The following is a 21,095-nucleotide window of genomic DNA, read 5'->3' as shown; positions in this document are numbered from 1 at the left end:
ACAGACATGAATATACTCAAAGAGACAGACACTCTTTAACACACCAACATATATTGAAAGGAGAAAAACATGCGCTGGCATGTACAGATACAAACAAAGTCAAAGATCAACAAACACAGGCACACACTAATACATACAGATTCTGAGAAACATACTTGCCATTACATTGATACATATGCACACGAATTGACAGACCAAGCAACACTGAAACATATCTAGTCTAATGAAGACAGAACATGAAATTCCTCAAAATGTAAATTCTCAGAAACAGGTACACCGTAATAGACCAACATACACACACTAAAAAGAGACATGCAATCACACACAAACAATAGACATAGTAAACAATATTTGCAGAATTGGGGAGACAGAGACAAATACACACCAACATACACACACTCAGATAGAATGGCATGTACCAGGGTGTTCCCGCTGTATTGCACTGCAGGCGTTGCTCACGTAATGAGTATGAAACATCCATTGTGCAAAAAGAAAGAGAGAAAGAGAGAAAGAGAGAAAGAAAGAAAGAAAGAAAGAAAGAAAGAAAGAAAGAAAGAAAGAAAGGAAAGAAAGAAAGAAAGAAAGAAAGAAAGAAAGAAAGAAAGAAAGAAAGAAAGAAAGAAAGAAAGAAAGAAAGAAAGAAAAGAAACAAAGAAAGAAAGAAAGAAAGAAAGAAAGAAAGAAAGAAAGAAAGAAAGAAAGAAAGAAGAAAGAAGAAAGATTGATAACAACATGCCACAATATCTAACATATGCGGCTCATGGCAACACAACAAACCAACATATTTACACTCAGCAGGGCAGAGGCCACCTTTGATGTTTCATGTTTTCAATATATCCCTCGTTAATATTCAAGAGATACATTTATCGCAGGAAAATGAATGTTCGAGATCCTGAAAAATCAAAATATTTGTGGCTTCCGGGCCCGGGAGTTTGCCACCCGGGAAACGCTGCAGACGGGTCTCTCATGCCTGCAGGGCTCTGGCCACTAGTGCGTGCGGGCCTACTTCCAATGGTACAATCATTGGCATGGCCTCAGCATATCTGTAGTTAAAGCAGGAATGCATTTCCTGAGAACTCATTTCAGTGACCATAAAAATAGAGAAGTGAAAGCGCAGCCAGACACCCTGACCTCTGCTGCAGAGTTTGCGCCACATCACACTGTATTTACTTTTGCTTTCCATATTACTTTTCAATCCAAGAGGATTTTACTTCGGAAAATATGCAACTTATTTTTCGGGAAAGTGTTGTCGTCTTGTTTACAGTTTGGCCGCACTCCCAGACTTTCACAATCTTCGCCTCTCCAACACACTGATCCTTCAGCAAGACCCTGTTGCTCACAGAGAACTCAACATCTGTGCTCATTATATCCGTCACTTCTGATGTCAAACACACCGTGATAACTGATGACGTAAGAAAGGGTCCCCAAAATGTAATGTGTTTTTGCTTATGAATAAATCAATGAACCAGAAGGAAAGGGGCATTCCAAAAATATATAAATGTATATTTGTTAAGGATATACAAGCATCCCTGCTTCACAAGACGCTGATAAGATATGTTTACATACATTTGAATGGTTGTCAGCATGCAGGGACAAAGGTTTTTTATTGCTGATGTAACACATGATATCATATGTGCTTCAAACTAAATACAAAATACAAAAATACAAAAATAAAACAAAAATCTAAATAAGGATTAATTGATGATTACACAATGCTGTATATGTTTATAACAATACACGTTCCTCAAAAATTCCTATGTTTTTTTGACAAGTAAAAAGACATGATTGTGAAAATTAACTTTAAAAAAGTACGAGACGCCCAAGGCAGGTATTTGTAGCTGAGAGACATTTCTTTGTGCTGAATTGAACCTCGGAGTGGTACAGTCCAGGGCAGCAGGAAGGTGAGCATGAGAATCCGCACTGTTTGCGAGATGGATTCTGTTGGCCATCCTTGACAAGGGGCAAATATGCCTATGTGGGACACTGTAATGACCAGTGTGGAGATGGCACATTTTATCAACACTCGTCAACATTGCAGGCGTTGCAAGCCCCGCTGATGAGAGGCTATTCTAAGAGGAAGTGATATTTTATGATTTTGAGATGAGGTTAAGCAAAGGTACCAGGTTCATACAGCACGCACAGCACACTGAACTTCCTCTGGGTTTTTTCTAATCTGCAGATGAGTCACTGTGGCAATTTACAAACTCAACACCATCCATGAAATTAATGGGAAATGTTTGCTGTGTGTGGATTCTAGAACTCAATGTGAAATACCTTAAGGGTATGAATGAAAATGTATATTAAAAATATAGCCCACAAATGGGCTAAGTTACACGACTGCCAGAAAAGCAAGAGGAAAGAAAGAAAGGGGCACTGATGCAAGGTTCCCTACCTGTGCTGTATTGGGAACATGACCTCACCTGGGATTATGCTACGGAACCAAAAGTAAATGTCAGCATGAAGGAGCAAAGGGACATGTCTGACACTCCCAGGCATCCTGGTGGAAATAGGTGTCATGATACTACTCAGTCCATGTTGTCATGGATGCTCTAATACTCTGAGTGATCATCATATCTTTCCTAATATTCCTGGGCTTTCGCTAGTCGCAGGGGCTTATGGGACAGTGAGTGCCTGATACTTTTACATTTCTGATATTCTGAGGGTCTCTCGTGTTGCAAAAGGTTTGTAATAACATTATGGCTCATAATGCTCTTATGTATTCTTTATAATCCTGAGGGTTAGGGTTCTTGGCCACTTTATGGCACCTGATAAACTGAGGATTCATTTTGATCTGTTGTTTTATGATGGCATGAGGAATGCTGATCACATTATGATTCTTGGCGTAGCTAATCATGTATGTTTTTCACATCATAGTTGCAATTTCTGATTCAAGGAGGGCCCATGATCATGCAATGTTTCCTGGAGCGATGAAGCTCCCTGTTTCTCTGCAGTCATGCCATACTCTGTGGGTTCTGAAAGCTGGGAAGTGGTCTGAATATCTGTTCCTCTCCGGGTCTCTGATATTGTGCTATGTTAAGGTGCAAGGTAGCCTGAGTACCATGAGAATCCGAAGGTTCCTCATTTCATGAGGTTTGGGACCAAACTCCTGTTCCTAATACTCTCAATGTTATAGGAAATATCTCTCCTCAAGTTCTCAATGGTTCTCCAAGTAGCCATTGAGACACTGATCAGTGATTCCCTGAAAGTTTCTGATAGCATTTAGGTTTTTTGTACACATAAGGTGGGTTTCTGACACTAGGTTTGCCGATGCCCTAAGAGTATTTGGAACACTCAGGGCACAAATGCGTTCAGGGTTCCCATAATGTGAGTATTACTGTACAAGCTGGGTTTCTTGATCCTCTTGCTTTTCTATCTTTGGATGCAATGTTTGCTTCACATTTATGCAGGTAACTAACACACCACAGGCACAGAGATTTAGCCACAGAATGTATTTTCCCAGAAATTGAGTTTTTCGTTCCTTCATCTGGACGATGATCTGGGGGCCGGAATCCAACTGGCATGGAAACGTGGCCCTTCCAAGACAGATTAACACACAGAGACAAAAAGGTTATTGAGAATCAGGGCGAATTGATGGAAGGTGAAACACATCTGCTGGAGGGAGAAGGGTCTGAAAGTTGCAGTGCTATTGGCTGGAGTTCCTGCATTCTGTACAGGGTGGGGTACCGTCCAGCTCCAGGCCCTGTGTTATCATGGTCACAGACAGTCCGATGGGTGCAGAGCAGCCCTGAAGGTTGGCCCTATCAGCTCTATGGCCGCAGCTCCTTACTTGTTTAGGAATTTATCCAGGTATTCCTGAATCCACTTGATCTTGGGGTCAAGGCACACTTGTCTGCTGCTGTTCTTCAGTCTTGCACTGGAAGGAGAAAAAAAAGGAGGCGTAAGCAATACATCAGTGGGCCTGTGGGACATCGTCAACAAAGCAAGCAGGGGTCAGTGGTAGAAGTGTACCAAAAAAAGTAGTGGCACTATGGTCTCGGCAAGGGAGGGGGTAGGTGGAAACATAGTCCAACATGCAACAAGGTGTTGCAGCTGGGGCCTTGCAATAGTCTAAGTGACTAGTAACTAAGGCTCCCATTACAACTGGCATAGGACATGAATGGACAAATCCTCCATAGAGAACGGTGAATATAGTCATAAAAAGTAGAGGAATGGTAAACAGAAAACACTGGCAGGGGTGGGGTGAGGGGTAGGAAAAAAGAACCACTTACTGGTTGAGGGTGTAGAATGCTCAATACATCCCTGCCACTACGAACCCCAAAACTAAACTGCCTGAAGAAAAGAAATGTCTGTTCTGATGAATTTATTTTCAAAAAGAAAATCCACAAACGCTGTTCATCACAAAATGGAGCCAGTCATGCCCTCTTCTATGTTAGGCCATATATAACAATACTTGCATGTTTTAAGCTGAAGAGTGCATGCACAACCCTCAAAGGCACAACAATGTTGTAGATATCATGTTATATATATTATAAGGCTGAACTTCGCTGTGCGATAAACACGTTGAGCTGATACGATAAAGTACACAAGACATCAATTTACAAACCTGTACTGACTCTTTTGAACACAGTTATTGTAATGTGTTACACTAAGTGAAAATACATGTGTGTACACAAATGTCTGCAACTATTTTAGCACTTAGGTGAAACACTGTGTCAAAAAATATTTGACAGCATGTGTTTAGTGAGGGAATAGCAAATCGCACTGTCATCATGAGCCTAATTAATACATCACTACTTCGATGCTTCCAAAAGCCTCAACTACAGAGAATAAAAACAGTGTCATGATTATGTTGTACTCAGTATCTGCGAGGAAGCCTTGTATCGCATGGAAACATGTAATTCCTTCTAAAATTGGTAAAAGAAATTCATCAGAATGAGTGTTCAAATTGTCTTTGTTTCATAGGTGAACATATTTCTTTTGGAAAGCACACACCTTTTTGTTAAGGTTACGTATTTGAACACACTTACTCAATAGCTATATTGCGTGGTTGGTCAGACCTATCTCTAGTAGCACCTAATGTTGCCAGCCATTGTTACCTGTAACCGATGTTGGAATCTCTCTGCTGCCCTACATTTGCAAACAAATCCCAGAATTCTTTGCGTTATTTTTGCATACTGGAATGTTGCACCACTGAGCAGCTCTAGCCCCTCTAGCAGATTTCACTCAGGTAAAGGTCTTCTTCAGTGTGGATGAAGCTGCATTGTGATTGGTCTGCTGTCACTCTGACATGCCCCACAGTCTGGGAAGGTAAACAGAAAGCCTATTCACAGATCTTAAAATGATAACATATATATTTGGGGCCTGTGTATAGGCCAGGTATAGCATGTGTGTACTTGAGAACAGTGGTGAAAAGCTCCCCCATAAGCCAACCCCCACAGAGCATCCAATGAGCATCCAAGGAGCCAAAGTAATCCATGCTCTTCCACAGCCACTGGCCTGGCCTAGCCTATGACCCATCACATTGAAATGATGCTCTCCAGAAGCAAAGCTAAGCAGTGGAGCGCAACCTGATTCTAATAAAATACACATTTAAAATGTGTATCTCTGCACCTGTCACACACTCCCCACCTACACCTGGATTACAAAATGTATATCTGGAGGGGCAGAATACGAAATGTATATAACCCAATATGAATATTGCAAGACTCTAACCAGAATCTGAAAACATTTGCAGAAAGACTGGCCCTCAAAATGCCTAAAACTGGAACAGATGTGGAGATACCTGGAACATCTTTGAAATAGCACAAGTGCAAATGTGATTCAAAAAGATTTGCTCAAGGAATCTCAGAGACGTGTCAGTCCTCTGCAGATTGGCGCAGGTCTAACCATTGTGCATGCAGCATGTGCAAATTCAGAGTGGCATACGGGCATCTTCAGAGTTTCTTCACCGGACATTTTGCAAATAAGGCTCCATATGTATGGCTTTAAGATGCAACAATCCTCTGCCTAAATAGAATATATTGATTAAGGGTCCAAAGCATAGGCAAACCATGGATATATGTATTTGGGGAAGTATGTGCTGGCCGGGCACCACTCTATCTTCAACGCACCTTGACCAAATATTCCCCTTCTAGACAGCTGAGTTCCTCTGGCACCAACTCCCTGAGTGTGAAGCGGTTTGCTAAACAGAGAGCTGGTGGTCGATCACTCTCCTCAGCGGGCTCGCTCCTGTGGAATAGCCTCCCTCTGCGTCTTGAGCAGGACCTCCTTAAGGTCAGAAAAAGCCACAAGACCTTTCTCTTTACCTCTTCCTTCTCCTCCTGTCTTCCCTGCTAATCATACAGTAGCATGACTGATGTGCAGGGCCCTTATGTATTCTCGGGGCCCTGACCCCCCACATCTCTCATCCCAGCCGCTGTCTTTTTACTGCACTTACTTAGGCTCACCCTCCCCACGGGAGGTTGCACTTACGTTCTTCTCTTCTCAGCACTTCACCCTGAGCACTTCTCCCAGAGCACCACAGCACCTTTCCTTTACCCCCTCCCCTTTGCACTTGCATGTTCTGAACACTAACAAGGCATAGCAGGTTTGTCTCCCCTCCCTTTTATTGTCATTAATTCAATTATTCATCTTTGTTGTTATTCATTGACCACCTTCCCCTGTCCCCACTCTGCTACCCTGTGGGCACTTTGAAACAGTTTTGCTAATTGTATAAGCCCCTAACAAATTACCAATAGATAACTAAACTAAATCAATATTTATGTATGTATGTATATGTTTATAGTTGATTTGTGGGGTGCCTGCCCCAATGCAAATCTATAATCCTTAAAGCAATATGCTGCTCCATTGGGGTTTCCATCAGCCAAGCAGTTAAAAGCGGTGCTTGACTGCTTTGATAACGAATGCTTGCCAGCTAGAAGAATAGAATAGATTCACATGCTGAGCCTTTATTGTTTGTACATTTAAACGGTTCAGGACCCTATGCCCCAATTGGCCAGGTACTCATGAGCCCCATTTCAGCTTGCACTGTCTCTAGTCCATGGGTAAGGCCGTCAGAGGCCTCTTGGAGCTCACATGTATTTATTAACTTATGTAAAAGAAATGCACAGCAGGTCTTAGTAGCCTTATAACATACTGGACTGAAAATAGCACTTGCGTGCAGATGTTAGTTAGGCTAGGTGCCTCTTGCACCTGCGAAGGATAAAAGGCAGTTCACTGGCTCATCAGGCACCTAGCGCTGTGATGCGATTCATCATCACACCTCATTCTAGGCTCTTGGCTACCGAAGAGCCTCTAACTCAACCCCACTCCCAAAATAGCAAGACCACATACATACAAGAGGAAAGGTGTCCAAAGGAAAGATCTAGAAACGCCTAGGTGAGAGGAGTCATCACGTGTCACACATGAGAGCTTTATCTAGTCCTGATTTCCTTCCTGTGCATTATGGTACCTGTAGTTTTGTCTTTTCCTATAGCAATGATGTGCAAAGTGTTTTTGCCAAAGTGCTGTACATAGAACATTTCTCTATATAAATATTATCACCCCACTGAAGTTGACATTCATTTACCCACCTCGGAAGAATGAAAGGCGGAGCTGGCCTTTTCCCCAGAATTCCAACCTGTGTCCTGCGCATCGCACATAAATGTTAGCAGCAAGTGCAAAACCCCACTGAGCTTGCCAAGTAAACTTATCCTAAACCCTGTGGTAAATGCAAAGGGAAACGAAGAAAAAAAGGACTCAGACAACTACTCTGAGAGACAACAAAGGGCCACTGATCACGTGATATCCCAGGGTCAGCTCAATGCTGGCAAAGGCACCACGCACATTAAAAAGGTGGTGTCAGTCGATCCTTTAAGAGACTCACAGCTCCCACTTGGCTTGTCAGGGCCAAGCAAGACTAACGCAGCTCACCTGTAATACGCTAGACATCCAGTGGCAGGAGATCCTGCCCTAAATATCACAGGGCAGAAAGCCGAGGGGCCGAAATTGGCACCAGGGGACAAGGCAACTTCCTTGGTGTTGAGGAAACCTGGCCACCTCATTTCAGACAGTGGCCAAGCACCCTCAATGCTGGATCACAGCTCGTTAATGCATGAAACAATAACAACGGTATCACACCATTATTTCGCGGCCGAAAATAAAGAATAGCTGTGGCCGAAAATGTTGAAAATGCTGAATAGCTCAAGCAACCAGCCATAGTTCGGCTCATGCCAGGTGGATAGCTCAAGCGACCAGCCATAGCTAGGCTCATGCCTAGCGGATAGCTCAAACGACCAGCCATAGCTAGGCTCATGCCTGGTGGATAGCTCAAGCGACAGTCATAGCCCCGCTCATGCCAGGTGGATAGCTCAAGCGACCTGCCGTATCCAGGCTCATGCCCGGTGGCTAGCTCAAGTGACCAGCCATAGCTAGGCTCATGGCGGGTGGATAGCTCAAGTGATCAGCCATAGTTCAGCTCATGCCGAGTGGATAGCTCAAGCGATCAGACATAGCTCTGCTCATGCCGAGTGGATAGCTCAAGTGATCAGCCATAGTTCGGGTCATGCCCGGTGAATAGCTCAAGTGACCAGCCATAGTTTGGCTCATACCGGGTGGATAGCTCAAGCAATCAGCCATAGTTCGGCTCATGCCGGGTGGATAGCTCAAGTGACCAGCCATAGCTCGGCTCATGCCCGGCAGATAGGTCAAGGGACCAGCCATAGTTAGGCTCATGCCGGGTGGATAGCTCAAGTGACCAATCATAGCTCGAGAGATTGTTCTCCTTTTCGAACAATACATTCAAGATGAACATCATGGACCTGCAAAGAGAGCTCACTGGGCGTCATCATGGGTTAGGAAGAGTTTTAAAAATGCAGCGGTAGCGCTATTACTGCCGCATTACCGCTCCACCCAACCCCGGGTTGGGGCGGAAAGTTGGAGATTTAGCTCCAGCTTTCAGCTGGAGGTAAATCTTGCTACTTTCCATCCATTTTCGGCGCTATTATCGCAGTGCTAATAGCGCCCAGAAATGTCCCATTGGACCCAATGGGAATGGGGACTTCCTACCCCACGGCAAACCAGTTTCCGGTGCTAATAGCGCCGGACCGAGCTGCAGTAAGACTATTTGCATTGGGCGGTATCCTGGTGGATTTACTTTCGGGATACTGCCCAACTTGTGATGAGGCCCACTGTGTTCCTCTTCAATCTGCATGAAGGGCAAGGAGCAGAGATGGGAACCGAAGGTCTAGCCAGTTATATCCGTGAAATTAACATTAAAAAGAGATTTGCGGGAGGTGAAGGGATGGATATTCCAGGAGCAGGGATGGGAACTGAAAGTGTGGCCATTTATATAAGTAAAAATTACATTAAAAAGTGTTTTGTGGAGGTGGCGTGAGGTAAGGGGTCGAAGGGCCAGTAACAGATATGAGAACCGAAAGTGCGGTCAGTTATATAAGTGAACATTAACTGTGTTTTGGGGAGGTGGCGGGAGGTTAAGGGATGGATATGCCAGGAGCAGGTATGGGAACTGAAAGTGTGGCCAGTTATATAAGTGAAAATAACATTAACAGTGTTTTGGGGAGGTGGCCCAGGGGTTGAAGGGCCAAAAGCAGAGATGGTATTCGGGGGAGGTCATGGGAGGTAAGGGGGGGCGGTGGCAGAGATGGGAACAGAAAGTGTCGCCAGTTATATAGGAGAAAATAACATTAAAAAGAGATTCTTCTGAGAGGTGAGGGGGTGGATGGTTTGAGAGAGGGGAAGTAGGGCCCAGGCAGTGAGGGAGCAGCAGATGAGGCAAACAATAATGCCCATAACACGACCCTTTACCTGTGGATTCCATTTGATACTAATGTCTGCTCTCTTGCTCTAGGTTGCTAAATGAATATGTTGAGATGGGTAGTGCAAACATGCTTACATTGTTGTCAAAGTGTTAAAATCAGGAGAAACCTTCTTAAAGAAAGACGACTGAGTGCCATAGAGAGAGAGAGGAGTGTGTTTTTGTGTTTTTTAGATAGCTGGAACATTGTTTGATTGTGTTCTTTGTCACGCTTCACACTTTGCCATTACGTTATGCACATACACAGTGTTTGTGATATGTGTGTTCAGAGACAGATTGTTTGATGTGGTTATTTGCAGGCTCCACGCTGTGCTATTGCTTCATTCCAAGATTCAACCATGTGTGTGTTGGTGAGTGTGTGTGAGGGTGCAGTGTGTGTTGGTGAGTGTGGTGTGTGTGTTTGTATGTGGGTGGTGTGTTTGCAGATTGCTGACCCATTTTTTTTATTCTGTTCTTTGGCATGCTCCCTTCTGTGCTATTGCTTTGTGTTACGATACAGCTTTGTGGGTGTGGGTGTGTGTGTGTGTACAGATTACTGACCCATGGTTTGATTCTGCTCTTCGCCAGTCTCTCTCGTGTGCTATTGTTGTGTGTGTGTGTGTGTGTGTGTGTATTCGTGTGTTTAGATTCCTAACCCATGGTTTGATTCTGTTTTTTGGCATGCTTCCTCCTGTGCTATTGCTTTGTGTTATGATACAGCTTTGTGGGTGTGGGTGTGTGTGTGTGTACAGATTACTGACCCATGGTTTGATTCTGCTCTTCGCCAGTCTCTCTCGTGTGCTATTGTTGTGTGTGTGTGTGTGTGTGTGTGTATTCGTGTGTTTAGATTCCTAACCCATGGTTTGATTCTGTTCTTTGGCATGCTTCCTCCTGTGCTATTGCTTTGTGTTACGATACAGCTTTGTGGGTGTGGGTGTGTGTGTGTGTACAGATTACTGACCCATGGTTTGATTCTGCTCTTCGCCAGTCTCTCTCATGTGCTATTGTTGTGTGTGTGTGTGTGTGTGTGTCTGTTCGTGTGTTTAGATTCCTGACCCATGGTTTGATTCTGTTCTTTGGCGTGCTTCCTCCTGTGCTATTGCTTTGTGTTACGATACAGCTTTGTGGGTGTGGGTGTGTGTGTGTGTACAGATTACTGACCCATGGTTTGATTCTGCTCTTCGCCAGTCTCTCTCATGTGCTATTATTGTGTGTGTGTGTGTGTGTGGGTTCGTGTGTTTAGATTCCTAACCCATGGTTTGATTCTGTTCTTTGGCATGCTTCCTCCTGTGCTATTGCTTTGTGTTACGATACAGCTTTGTGGGTGTGGGTGTCTGTGTGTGTTTAGATTTCCGTCCCATGGTTTGATTCTGCTCTTCGCCAGTCTCTCTCCTGTGCTATTGCTTCGTGCCAGGATGGTGCCCCGAATGGAGAACTCTGACAGGCATCTGCTCACAATTCTTCTGTTTGTAGCAGTTTCACCCAGTTAAATCTGAGACGCATTTCACCAAAGACCTCAGGAAATTGGAAGTACAGAAAGGCATATTGTGGAATAACAGGAAACAGCAAACCTAAAACAAATGGTAAGGCAGGTACCAGGAACCAACATCTCGAATGGTGATTTAAACACAACAAGAAGGTATCTACACACAACATGAAGTATCCGAAACAGCACAAAGTCTACACACATGGCAAAGGGACCGGAGCATGAACAAGTCAAAACACAACACGTAGGGACAGAACGATGCCGGAATCTAAACACAAGCTGTGTCCCATTAGAGATGTTTTGGGAATGCTTAGCTTAGCGCTGCGGCTGTCACTGCTTCACATTTAATGGGGGCACACCACAGGTGTCAATGAAGGGTGGTGCTGGGATTCTGTGCAAAGGAGGATGTGGGCAGGTAGAGTGTGTTGCAATCAACTGCATGCCTCTGTAGGAAAGTGTTGGAGCAGAGTCTATGCACCATAATATAGATGACTTTCTTCTGTGCTTGCAAGAGGGTTGCCTCTCTTATGGACCATCAGCCAGGGCGGCTTGTGATCCCCGTGCAGAGAACCCGCCAATCTCACGAAGCACATGGCAAGCGAATTGTATCGTTTTGTAATGCCGAAGGTGGAATTGAAGCAATGTGGTGGTACATTCCTAATTTGTAGGATTTCTGTGCAACTGCTTTTTTGCTGCTCTGATGTATTTTATAAATATGGGCTTGCATGCCTATTTCGTAAGCCGTTCGGGCGCATTTGTGCGTGAACTAAAATTAAAATAATTAAAAAGTACACAGTTGAAATTGTGATTAATGTATTTGTGCAATCTTGCACGGTCGTTTATTGCTACGTATACAAGGCCATTTTATGAATGTTTTAATTGTCATATTTAACATGATTATTTTTTTTTTTTTTGTAGGTTTATGAGAAGTAGCATTATCAATGAAAGCACCACAATGTGCAAGAGCACCATTTAGAATAATTGGGAAAATATGAGTCGGTAACTTTGTCCGAATATGGGATAAACAGCATCGGAGCATCCAAAATGTGGGCCTGTCCCACAAATCTTTGGCCGCCCTTGAGTCGTACTCCCGGGACGTAAGCAAGGGCCATGGCTGATGTTAGGAGTTCTCGTTTATAGTTGTAGCCCGATATGTTCCCTGCCGGGCTCAGTAGGCTGGTTTATATCCAAACCATCGTTTAAAGATAATGGGAAACATTTTGGAATTGTGTAGGAAACCTCTCAAGGGTGCTGTGTCTGATTTCCAGGGTTTCAGATGAAGGCTTCAACATCTTGTAGGATTTTGGAACTTTTGTTGCTGCAAGTAAGATTAATCTGGGAACCACCTGCCATGCAGGGAGACTCGCAGTGATCACGGCGGCTGTTTCCAAGGGAAATCAACATTCATTTTCTGCCAATAACTGCGATCGAGAGCGAGCCATCCGCTAGATGCCGCGTGACTTAACAACATAGGGCCTAATTTACAGAAGGGTTTTATAATGGCAAAACCCCAATAGAAAACGCTCAGTGACTCAGGCCCATAATCTTTTTTTCGAGTTTGACAATTTAATTTAAAAAAAAGATGGGATGGGTTGTTTGAGGTCCCAGTACTAAGAGCGCTGGTTCGATCTATGCTAACTCTATGGCATCAACACCCATCCAAATCCTCCATGTCTCCGAGACACGGCTCAGGGGCCACGCACTCACCTTGGAAGCAAGACAATGCAGAGCAACACAGGTTCCATGCCTGGTTCCTCACTTAGAAACCTCTGGGTATTAAGCGCATTATAAATAACCAATTACAATTACACCAGAGTGGACACATCTATTACCACAGATACAGTGACAATGTGGCATGCAGCGGCAATGCATGCAATAGCACACAACTCAGAGGTGTGGCATTAGTGCAAGCAGTAATATATGCACACTGAGATGCCCTCTGCATCGGTCAATTTGGCTGACTGTGCCCCGTTTACATGCACATGCCAAAACCATGTGCAATCTGTCATGACTGTACTGTGGATAGTGGAAGGTGGCAATTGCTGCTGTTGTACCCCTCTGCCACAGGCACTCCACATGAAGGAGAAGCAATGGAGAGTCATGTGTTCTTGGGTGGGCCTGAACATAGAGATTTGCTTCATGCATTTATTGACTCCTCAAGCCGTTCCTGAGGAGAGAAGGGAAGGGCTGCTGAGATGGACCTGAGGGTTCATGGCAGTACCCAGCGGGAGAGATTAAAATGGGTGGGAATCAAAGGGTACGATGTTCCCTTACTTTTCAGAGAAATCTATCAATGTTCCCTTGCTTTATGTGACCTGGAGAACTGTCTGAGAATGGTAGAGAAGGCCACCTTGGCTTTAATTTTGTTTTACTTCTCCCCTGCTAGGGTTTCGAAGCTGGGCCCTGCTGGTAACAATCCAGTGTCACATCTAATTGGGCTATCTCGCAGGTGCTGCTTTGGCGTGTCTATTTCAACAGACTACTTGGGACGGAAAGCCCATCCCACGCAGTTAACATGGCCAGCAGCTCGGAAGCAATCTACGAATTGCTGTAGGTGCAACTGTGTTTGCAGGTAATAGGAGGGGTGTGTGTGGCTATTGACATGGGCATATCTCTTAAGAGGCGCGAATGGTGGGAAGGGGAGGCTGTATAAAGCTACATGTTGAGGCAGACAATGACACGCTGATGGTGGTCCTTTAAATGTATATTATTTCACTGTGTTTTCTTCAGTCTTGATATAACTGTTGTAAAACACAACTTTGTGGGGTGGAGTAAGGAAGGAACCTTAGGATTTGAAAGGGGGCGAGGGGGTGAGTATGGGGGAGTGGATGGAACAGAAAATGGGTGGGAGAGAGAGGGAACATTGTTCCACAACTTTTTTTTTTTGTTTTACACTTCATCCACTGCCCAGCGAATTCCAAAATGGAGGGGTTCAGGAGTTGTGATGAGTGGCAGGATCCAGAGGTGCTTGGTAGTGGGGCTCCCTGGTGACAGAAAGGTATGATCTCCAACACCAATCCCAACTTAAACTCCAATGGTGTCCCACTGAAACAAACACCTCTTGGAAGCCAGCCTCGTGATCCTCCCACTACTTCTGGCACTGGCAGCGGCCATCACTGACATTGCAGGGATATCATAAGCCACAATCCCCGTCTCCAGTCCCCCCTTAGGGTTCGCACTCCACCTAAGTGGATGCTTTCCTTTTATCCTGTTTGAACCACTGGCTGTTACACTCTGTAGTAACTTGTTTGTACGCCACATGCGCCTCATTATAAATGTGGTAGTATCTAGGTGGTAAATCTGCCCAGATACCACCAAACAGAATTACTTTTACCACCACTTGGTCCAGCAATATTACCACCAGATTACAGGTGGCAGTGACAGAGTTGGTCCCCATTTACTTTGAGTACATAGGACTCTATGGGGCATTTTGATGGAACTACTGTGGCGGTAATTCTGCCAAAATGAGGCAGAATGTTGGCAGATTTACCTCCAGCTCATAGCTGGAGGTGATTCCTCCAACTCTCCGACTAACTCATAGTTGGGCAGTGCGGTAATGCAGCAGTATACAGTAATGCCGCTGAATTTCACCCGCACCGCCCAACTCGTAATGAGGCCCTTTTGTGTGCACTTCATGCGGCCACATGAGTCAATAATCGTGTGCTGTTTTGTTTTGGCAAATTAGTATATCATATTCTATACAGTTCTATACTGCCATGTTTGGAACTCCCAGAGTTTGTTCATTATATTAACTTGCTTGTAACTAATTTTATTAATGTGCCTTATTTGTGCATCACAGTTTGCTGCTTGATACTGCTTTGTCTGTAAGTCACATAGTGTGATGTTTTATGATGCCAAGTTTGTAAATCACATTGTGCAGGTGTGAGAAATCCATCAACCCACCAGCACCACCTCCATTTTTTATGTACATGTTTTACTCTAAAGAGAGCAGGTGTGCTACTGAGAGGAACAAAACAGCTCTCATGAATTCACCTGGATTCTGAGTCAGTACCTGCACATTTTGTCTGGGCTGGTGACAGCACATTAGAAGCATGGTAATGAGTGCAGAAGGCATGCATAATGGGTTTTCACACAAACAACTTTACCATAGCGACTAAGGCATTCCTAGTCCATAGTTCTCTTCCCTCTACACTTAAGAGATGTTGCCCGATTATAGAGTATGGGCCTGGAACCTGATGCGCAGCATTTGAATTAAAAAGAAGACCACAGGCCACCCCCTCAAGCAGTACCTACTCTGCACATGTTCTCCACTAAAGCTCCAGTGATTTTATCTTAGCGGAACATCCTTACTCTTATTGGCAGGGAATGCTGGAAGGCGTGTGGAGGAACGGGGTCGATTGAGTAGGAACCCCTTAGTCACTATGGTAACATTTTCATACACCTACGTCCTGTCCCCTTTCCTCCATACTTGAGGGACATTACAAAGCACCATGTGCGCTGTGGGCAGATGGGAAAGGTTATTGGCCAAATAAGTTGTGAAGGACCGCCCCATGGAACTCGGCTGCTCTGGAGATGTAGCCTACTTCGAGATGCTTGCAAAAAGCATGTGGGGTTGCCCATGTTACTGCCTTTCAAATCTCTCTATAGGAAAGCCACTCGTGGCCCTGACTAAATGAGCACAAATGCCTCTAAGAGGCACCAATGTCCTCACCTTCTAGGATTTCAATATGCAAGCCACCACGCACCGTGAAGTGGAGGCTTTAGTCACCTTGAGGAACCACTGAAGGTGACGAAAAGATGTTCTGAGTTCTTGAAAGCTTGTGTGCGCTCCAGAATAAATGTGAGCACCCTCACCACATCCAGATTGTGCAGAGATGGATTGTGGCATACAACTGGAAGAGAGATCTCCTAATTTAGGTAGAAGGTGGAAACCAGATTGGGAGCAAATTGGTTCGCAGGATAACATTCTCCTTATGAAATAGCAAAAATGGGTCATTAGCTCACAGAGTGTGCATTTCACCCAGCGAGCATGCAGGAGTCACTGCTACCAATAAAATCTCCCAGTAACCAGACTCAAGTCTAAAGATGCTATAGGCTCAAATGGTGCCCTTAAAGTATGTCAAACATGGTACCCCTACCCATGAGGGATGAGTCCAGTGTTATTAATCTGATAGTCATAATGGGACTGTCACCCAAAAGTCTTTGTTACACCAAAGTAATAATTTGTTATAGTAGAGGATACCGGTATGAGATCAGATTGAGATTGCATCATATGCTTCAACTGGGTCACAAGATGCATCAGAGTGATACTCATCCAAAGCCTCGAGTGAGGCAACACTAGTATGTAGGATGCCAAAAGCCCCAGCAGGAGCTGGAAACTCTGCGCTGGCATGCGGGAGCTGGGAAGGAGGTGCATGCAGAGTGTCAAGACGATCAGAATCCTCTCTGTGGAAGTGAAGGCTCTTTCCTGGACTGTGTCCCGGATGATACCAATGTATTGCAGTTGGTGTTTACAAAGAAGTGCAAACTTTACTAGATCCGCAGAAAGGCTTAGCGCAAGCCCAGATTCAAGGTAACGTGAACAGACTCAATTGTTTTCTCTGGAATGGAAGCCCTGATTAATCAATTGCCCAGATATAGATAGATGTGGATTGTGTTCTGTCTTAGATGAGCAATCACTGCAGCAATCACCTCGGTAAAGACCAAAGGGGGTAGGCATCCTGCTATTCCGTGGCACCATGAATTCCTCTTCTTACAGAGATGCTAGTGTCTGAACAGGTCTAACCATCGTCAATCTCTTCATGGAAAGAAACGTGTTAACTTTCGAAAGATCCAATATTGTTCTCTATCCGGGTTGTCCTTCTTCTGAATGCAAATATATAGGAGCAGACAGACATCATAGTCTGGGGGGCAGGGGCAGTATCTATTGCATCCAGAAAGAGTAACTTGCAGAACTCTTCTGCAACATTCAATGAAAGTTGCTGTGTGATTGAGGGAGCATGGGAAAAGGGAAAGAGGCAGCTCGAAACCCTTTGAGCCCAAGGATATGGTTCAGGGCCTTATGTCATTTCTTGATACACCGGCTGATGACCCGACCCTCTACTGGTGCTAAGTGGCGCTGGATGTGAAGGTGTCAAACCTTAGGCTTTGCAGATTCCGCAGGTGAAGGGGAGGAGAAAGCTATTGTTGTGAGGCTCAAGAGTCTGAGGAGTGCCCCCTGTCTCTCTTCTGCGCCTGAGCTTGGAAGCCTCTGTGTCCGTTCAATGGCCGGAACCCGTCTCCCCTTTGCAAGGCTGAAGCTGACTTGTGATCTCAGGACCTCGTGATGGCTGAGAGCCATTTGCGTGATAGCTTGCTGATCTTTGCATTTGTCAAAATGGCCCAACCTTATCTTGAACTTCATTAAATAGCTTGGTTCCCCAGAGCTAGCCCATGCGCCAGATGTCTCAACCAAGACACATGCCACGTGCTGCCATGATATGGTATGATAGCTTATTTATAATGCGCTTAATACCCAGAGGTTTCTAAGCGCGGACCCGGGGATTGAACCCGTGTTGCTACATGTTGTCTTGCTTCCAAGGTGAGTGCATTGCCCCTGAGCTATCTTCTTGTGACCCAGGCCTGACATCTCTCTGTCCTATTCGCCTTCTCACCATGCTCACTAAGCTCCATTGATTTGACCCTCACTGATTTCACTTCCTCCTCCCCTCCTTGTCATCTCATCCCCACTTGCCTATCCCTTTGTCCTCTTTAACGCCCAGCACTGAGGCAGCATGAATCGGACCATTCAGCAAACAGAGATATTGCATTTGCAAGAAAAAAAGCGTTATATTTGCCATTCTTAAATGTGCCTCAAAATATTGTCAAATGTTGCCCAAAAAATTGCAAACTATAGTATTTTACCCACCGGCCACCAATTATAAGCAGAGTAACGTGTAATTTGGAGGGTGGCCAGTGTCCGCATTGAGCCCAAACGCTGCACATCGCTTGTACGGAGGCGCATATTTTGCTAGAGATGGAGGCACAATACGGACATAAGTCACCGTCACCAACCTGTGCCAACTGTACCCAAGTGCAGTTGGCACAGGGCCGCTATGCACTTTATACATTGAAATAAATAAAAAAAAGAAGAAATTTAATTCTGTCAGTGTATTAGTGTAGTAGCTCCCTAGAAATACATGAATTTGGTGTAAATGTTACAAAATGTACATATTTCTGCCACATTATTTCCTTCTTCTAGCCGCAGAGTTCGGGAATCAAGGACACCATACCTTGGGTCGTCTGTATGGAGCCCCATTCACAAAACCCTAAATGCATACATCTTGTTTGACTCAGTAAAGCCAGATCATTTCAGTGTTTGCCAAATACTTTTGTTAATGGGTCTTGTACCGCGCACTGTCGCCGCTTGCGTGGTCTCCTGGCGCGCTGGCGGGTCTGCAATGGAAGGAGGGATGAATATCTATATTTTTCGTGCTAAATGGTTTTGTGGGGACCTTCCTCTTCAGAGGCAGCTGTTCTCAATTGGGGCCATCATTACACCGACTATTCCACAGTGTTAAGGCACAGGCTGGCACCCTCCCCCAATGGAGGATATGTGTCCTGTGCACTCACAGTTGCCAACCTGACCAATTGCATTCTGTAGGTGCTTATCCAGTCCTTGTTTTTCTTTCCATTCTGGAGCATGTAGTTCTGCTTTTCCCATCATAAAACCTGGACTGCAAGTCCCAAAATGCAAAGAAAAAAACAGCACTGGATAAGCACCTACAGATTGGAATGGATCATGTTGGCAACTATGTACAGTGCACTTGAAGATGTCTATTTGTGCCAGTGAGCGAAATGTCACCCTTTTTCTTATTTATTTTATTTATTGACTTCTGTATTCGGTGACCCAGACTTTAAGGGACTTGTTGGGGAAGTGCAGAATGCCCCATGGTTCCCCTTTTTTGCTACCACGTTTGCCAAACACATTGTGCGAGCGTTTATACAGGCCTGTGTGTCAAGGCCATTATCTGCTCGGTATATGGCTGTTTGCAGAGCACGCCCTTACACCGGGTTATACGGCGGTCTCTATAAATCACATTGTTTGCTTGCCTGTAGTGTCGTGCAGTAAAGCGGTCGGGTGAGATGCAGGGTCTACGCGCGTGACAAGACCTCCATCTATAGAAACGTGAAATGAAGACGTGACGCAAGAGATGGCAGCATCCGGGGTGCTGAGTGGCCGCAGCTGTGAGGCAAAAATGGATAACGTCACTGCTCCGTCCAAACAGACCATGAGGCCAGTGGTGTCGTGCCTCGTTACATCCGCAGAACCCGCTGATTGTCTTTAAATGCAGCACATGTGTAAGATGTTTGATGTGTACGCTAAACCGCAGCAAGAATCAGCCGAGCCTCTAACATTTTCCAACAGTTACACAGAACTGTGCACAATTCGAATGCAGAAATGGTGCTTCGAGAGCCTCTTTTGGAGTCCGGCGTGTTAAAAACGTCCATAGAATGAAGGGAACTTCGATAGCGTTTCCTGATCATTAAACGCAGGATGAAGGGGGGCAGCAACGTGTGTGACTGTCTACCGCATACCGCCCAACTTGGAATGGCGGCCAAAGTCAGCAGAAATCCCAACGTATGAGTAGTCCTGTGAATAAGGGGTTCTGGCACCGCTGTCCCACTATCCCCTTTGTAAAGGTCATTAAGCAGTGGGGGATTTTCACACACTGCTTGCGCACCGTGTTGTACACACCCTAATGAACACTCAGGCTCATTAGCTGCTCTGTTATGTGCAGGGACCAGTAGAGTAACTTTGCTGAAGATGTTGAGTAGGGGCAGGACATCTAAATGAATGGGGGACTTGCCGAATGAATGGGACAAAATGGTGTGCCCCAAAATTCGGGGAGGGGGAACGGGACAAACACTCTCCCACCCACCCCCTACAATTGACAGGGACCTCAAAAGTCGATGCACGTTTGCGAAGCACCTCCCCTCCTCCAGCAAGGGGGCACCAATCTAGCTGGGGTTCGCCTGGGTATAGCATGCACCCGCTGGTAGAGCTTATTGTATAGCGGTAGATTTAGAGTGGCTGAATGCACCCTGCAGCGTCCTGAAGTTGTCCTCTTGGCACTGCACAAAACACTAAAGTAATATACAGAAGACTGCCCCGCAAACAGCACCTTACCGAATAAAGAGAGTTTTATGCGAATGATAAGAGAAAGAATTCCAAGATGATTCATAACATCATTAAAATATACTTGATGGGGCAGAGGGGGGAATTATAGCCTTACCCACTGTTCTGGTGGCTGAACAGGGTAGTAATGGCCTGGATAGGCTACCATAGGCTACCAATGGCTTCTCTGTGTAGTGAGGGCTTTTATCAAGGGGCTCAGGCCATACCAAGCCAGCGCAGCCCCCGAAGTTGGTCATTATTTGTATCAGCAGTAGCATCCCAAGGGAAATCCTCCAGGGTTCACAGAAATTAAAAAATAACAAAAAGCACTCCCATATCGAGCACGCACAGCCCATGGAGTGAGGAGGTAGGTGCTCGGTGTTGCCATGGAGCTGGAAAACGGGGCTCTGCTCGGGCCCCTCTTCCATTTCCATGGCAGAAGATGGGGGAGCCAGCACCGGGAGCTGTGGAGAGGCGCGTGAAGGTAACGAAGAAAGGAGTGGACTAGGGGGCTGAAGTGGGACAGGCCGTTTGCAGCTGGCAGTTGTGTGGGTGCGTCCCAGGCCAAACCTTAGTCCAAAACCGGATCGTGAAATTCAGCACCGATTTGGAGCAAACTGATTGGCTGGCATGCCTGCTCAGAGTGCTTATCTTTTATAATGCCTAAATTATGTTTTTTTCCCCTTCAAGCAAATGCTTAGGAAAATGTTGCAGTGTGTAGAAAGGGAGTCTTTCAT

General features: G+C 45.2%; 1 protein-coding gene across 3 annotated transcripts in view; it reads right to left on the bottom strand.

Moving 5' to 3' along the window:
- Nucleotides 1-21,095, bottom strand: part of CXCL12 (C-X-C motif chemokine ligand 12) — a 129,779-nt gene that overhangs the window by 72,746 nt on the left and 35,938 nt on the right. For all 3 annotated transcript variants that reach the window (XM_069611151.1, XM_069611152.1, XM_069611153.1), the window contains exon 3: nt 3,788-3,874. In XM_069611151.1, coding sequence (XP_069467252.1) covers nt 3,788-3,874 — 87 coding nt within the window. The remainder of the gene's footprint in view (nt 1-3,787; nt 3,875-21,095) is intronic.

Source organism: Ambystoma mexicanum, chromosome 8 (assembly GCF_040938575.1).
Source record: "Ambystoma mexicanum isolate Mex_15411 chromosome 8, UKY_AmexF1_1, whole genome shotgun sequence".
NCBI classification, from domain to species: domain Eukaryota; kingdom Metazoa; phylum Chordata; class Amphibia; order Caudata; family Ambystomatidae; genus Ambystoma; species Ambystoma mexicanum.
The sequence above is the reverse complement of the archived record's forward strand: the minus strand, read 5'-3'. Positions and strand labels throughout refer to the sequence as shown.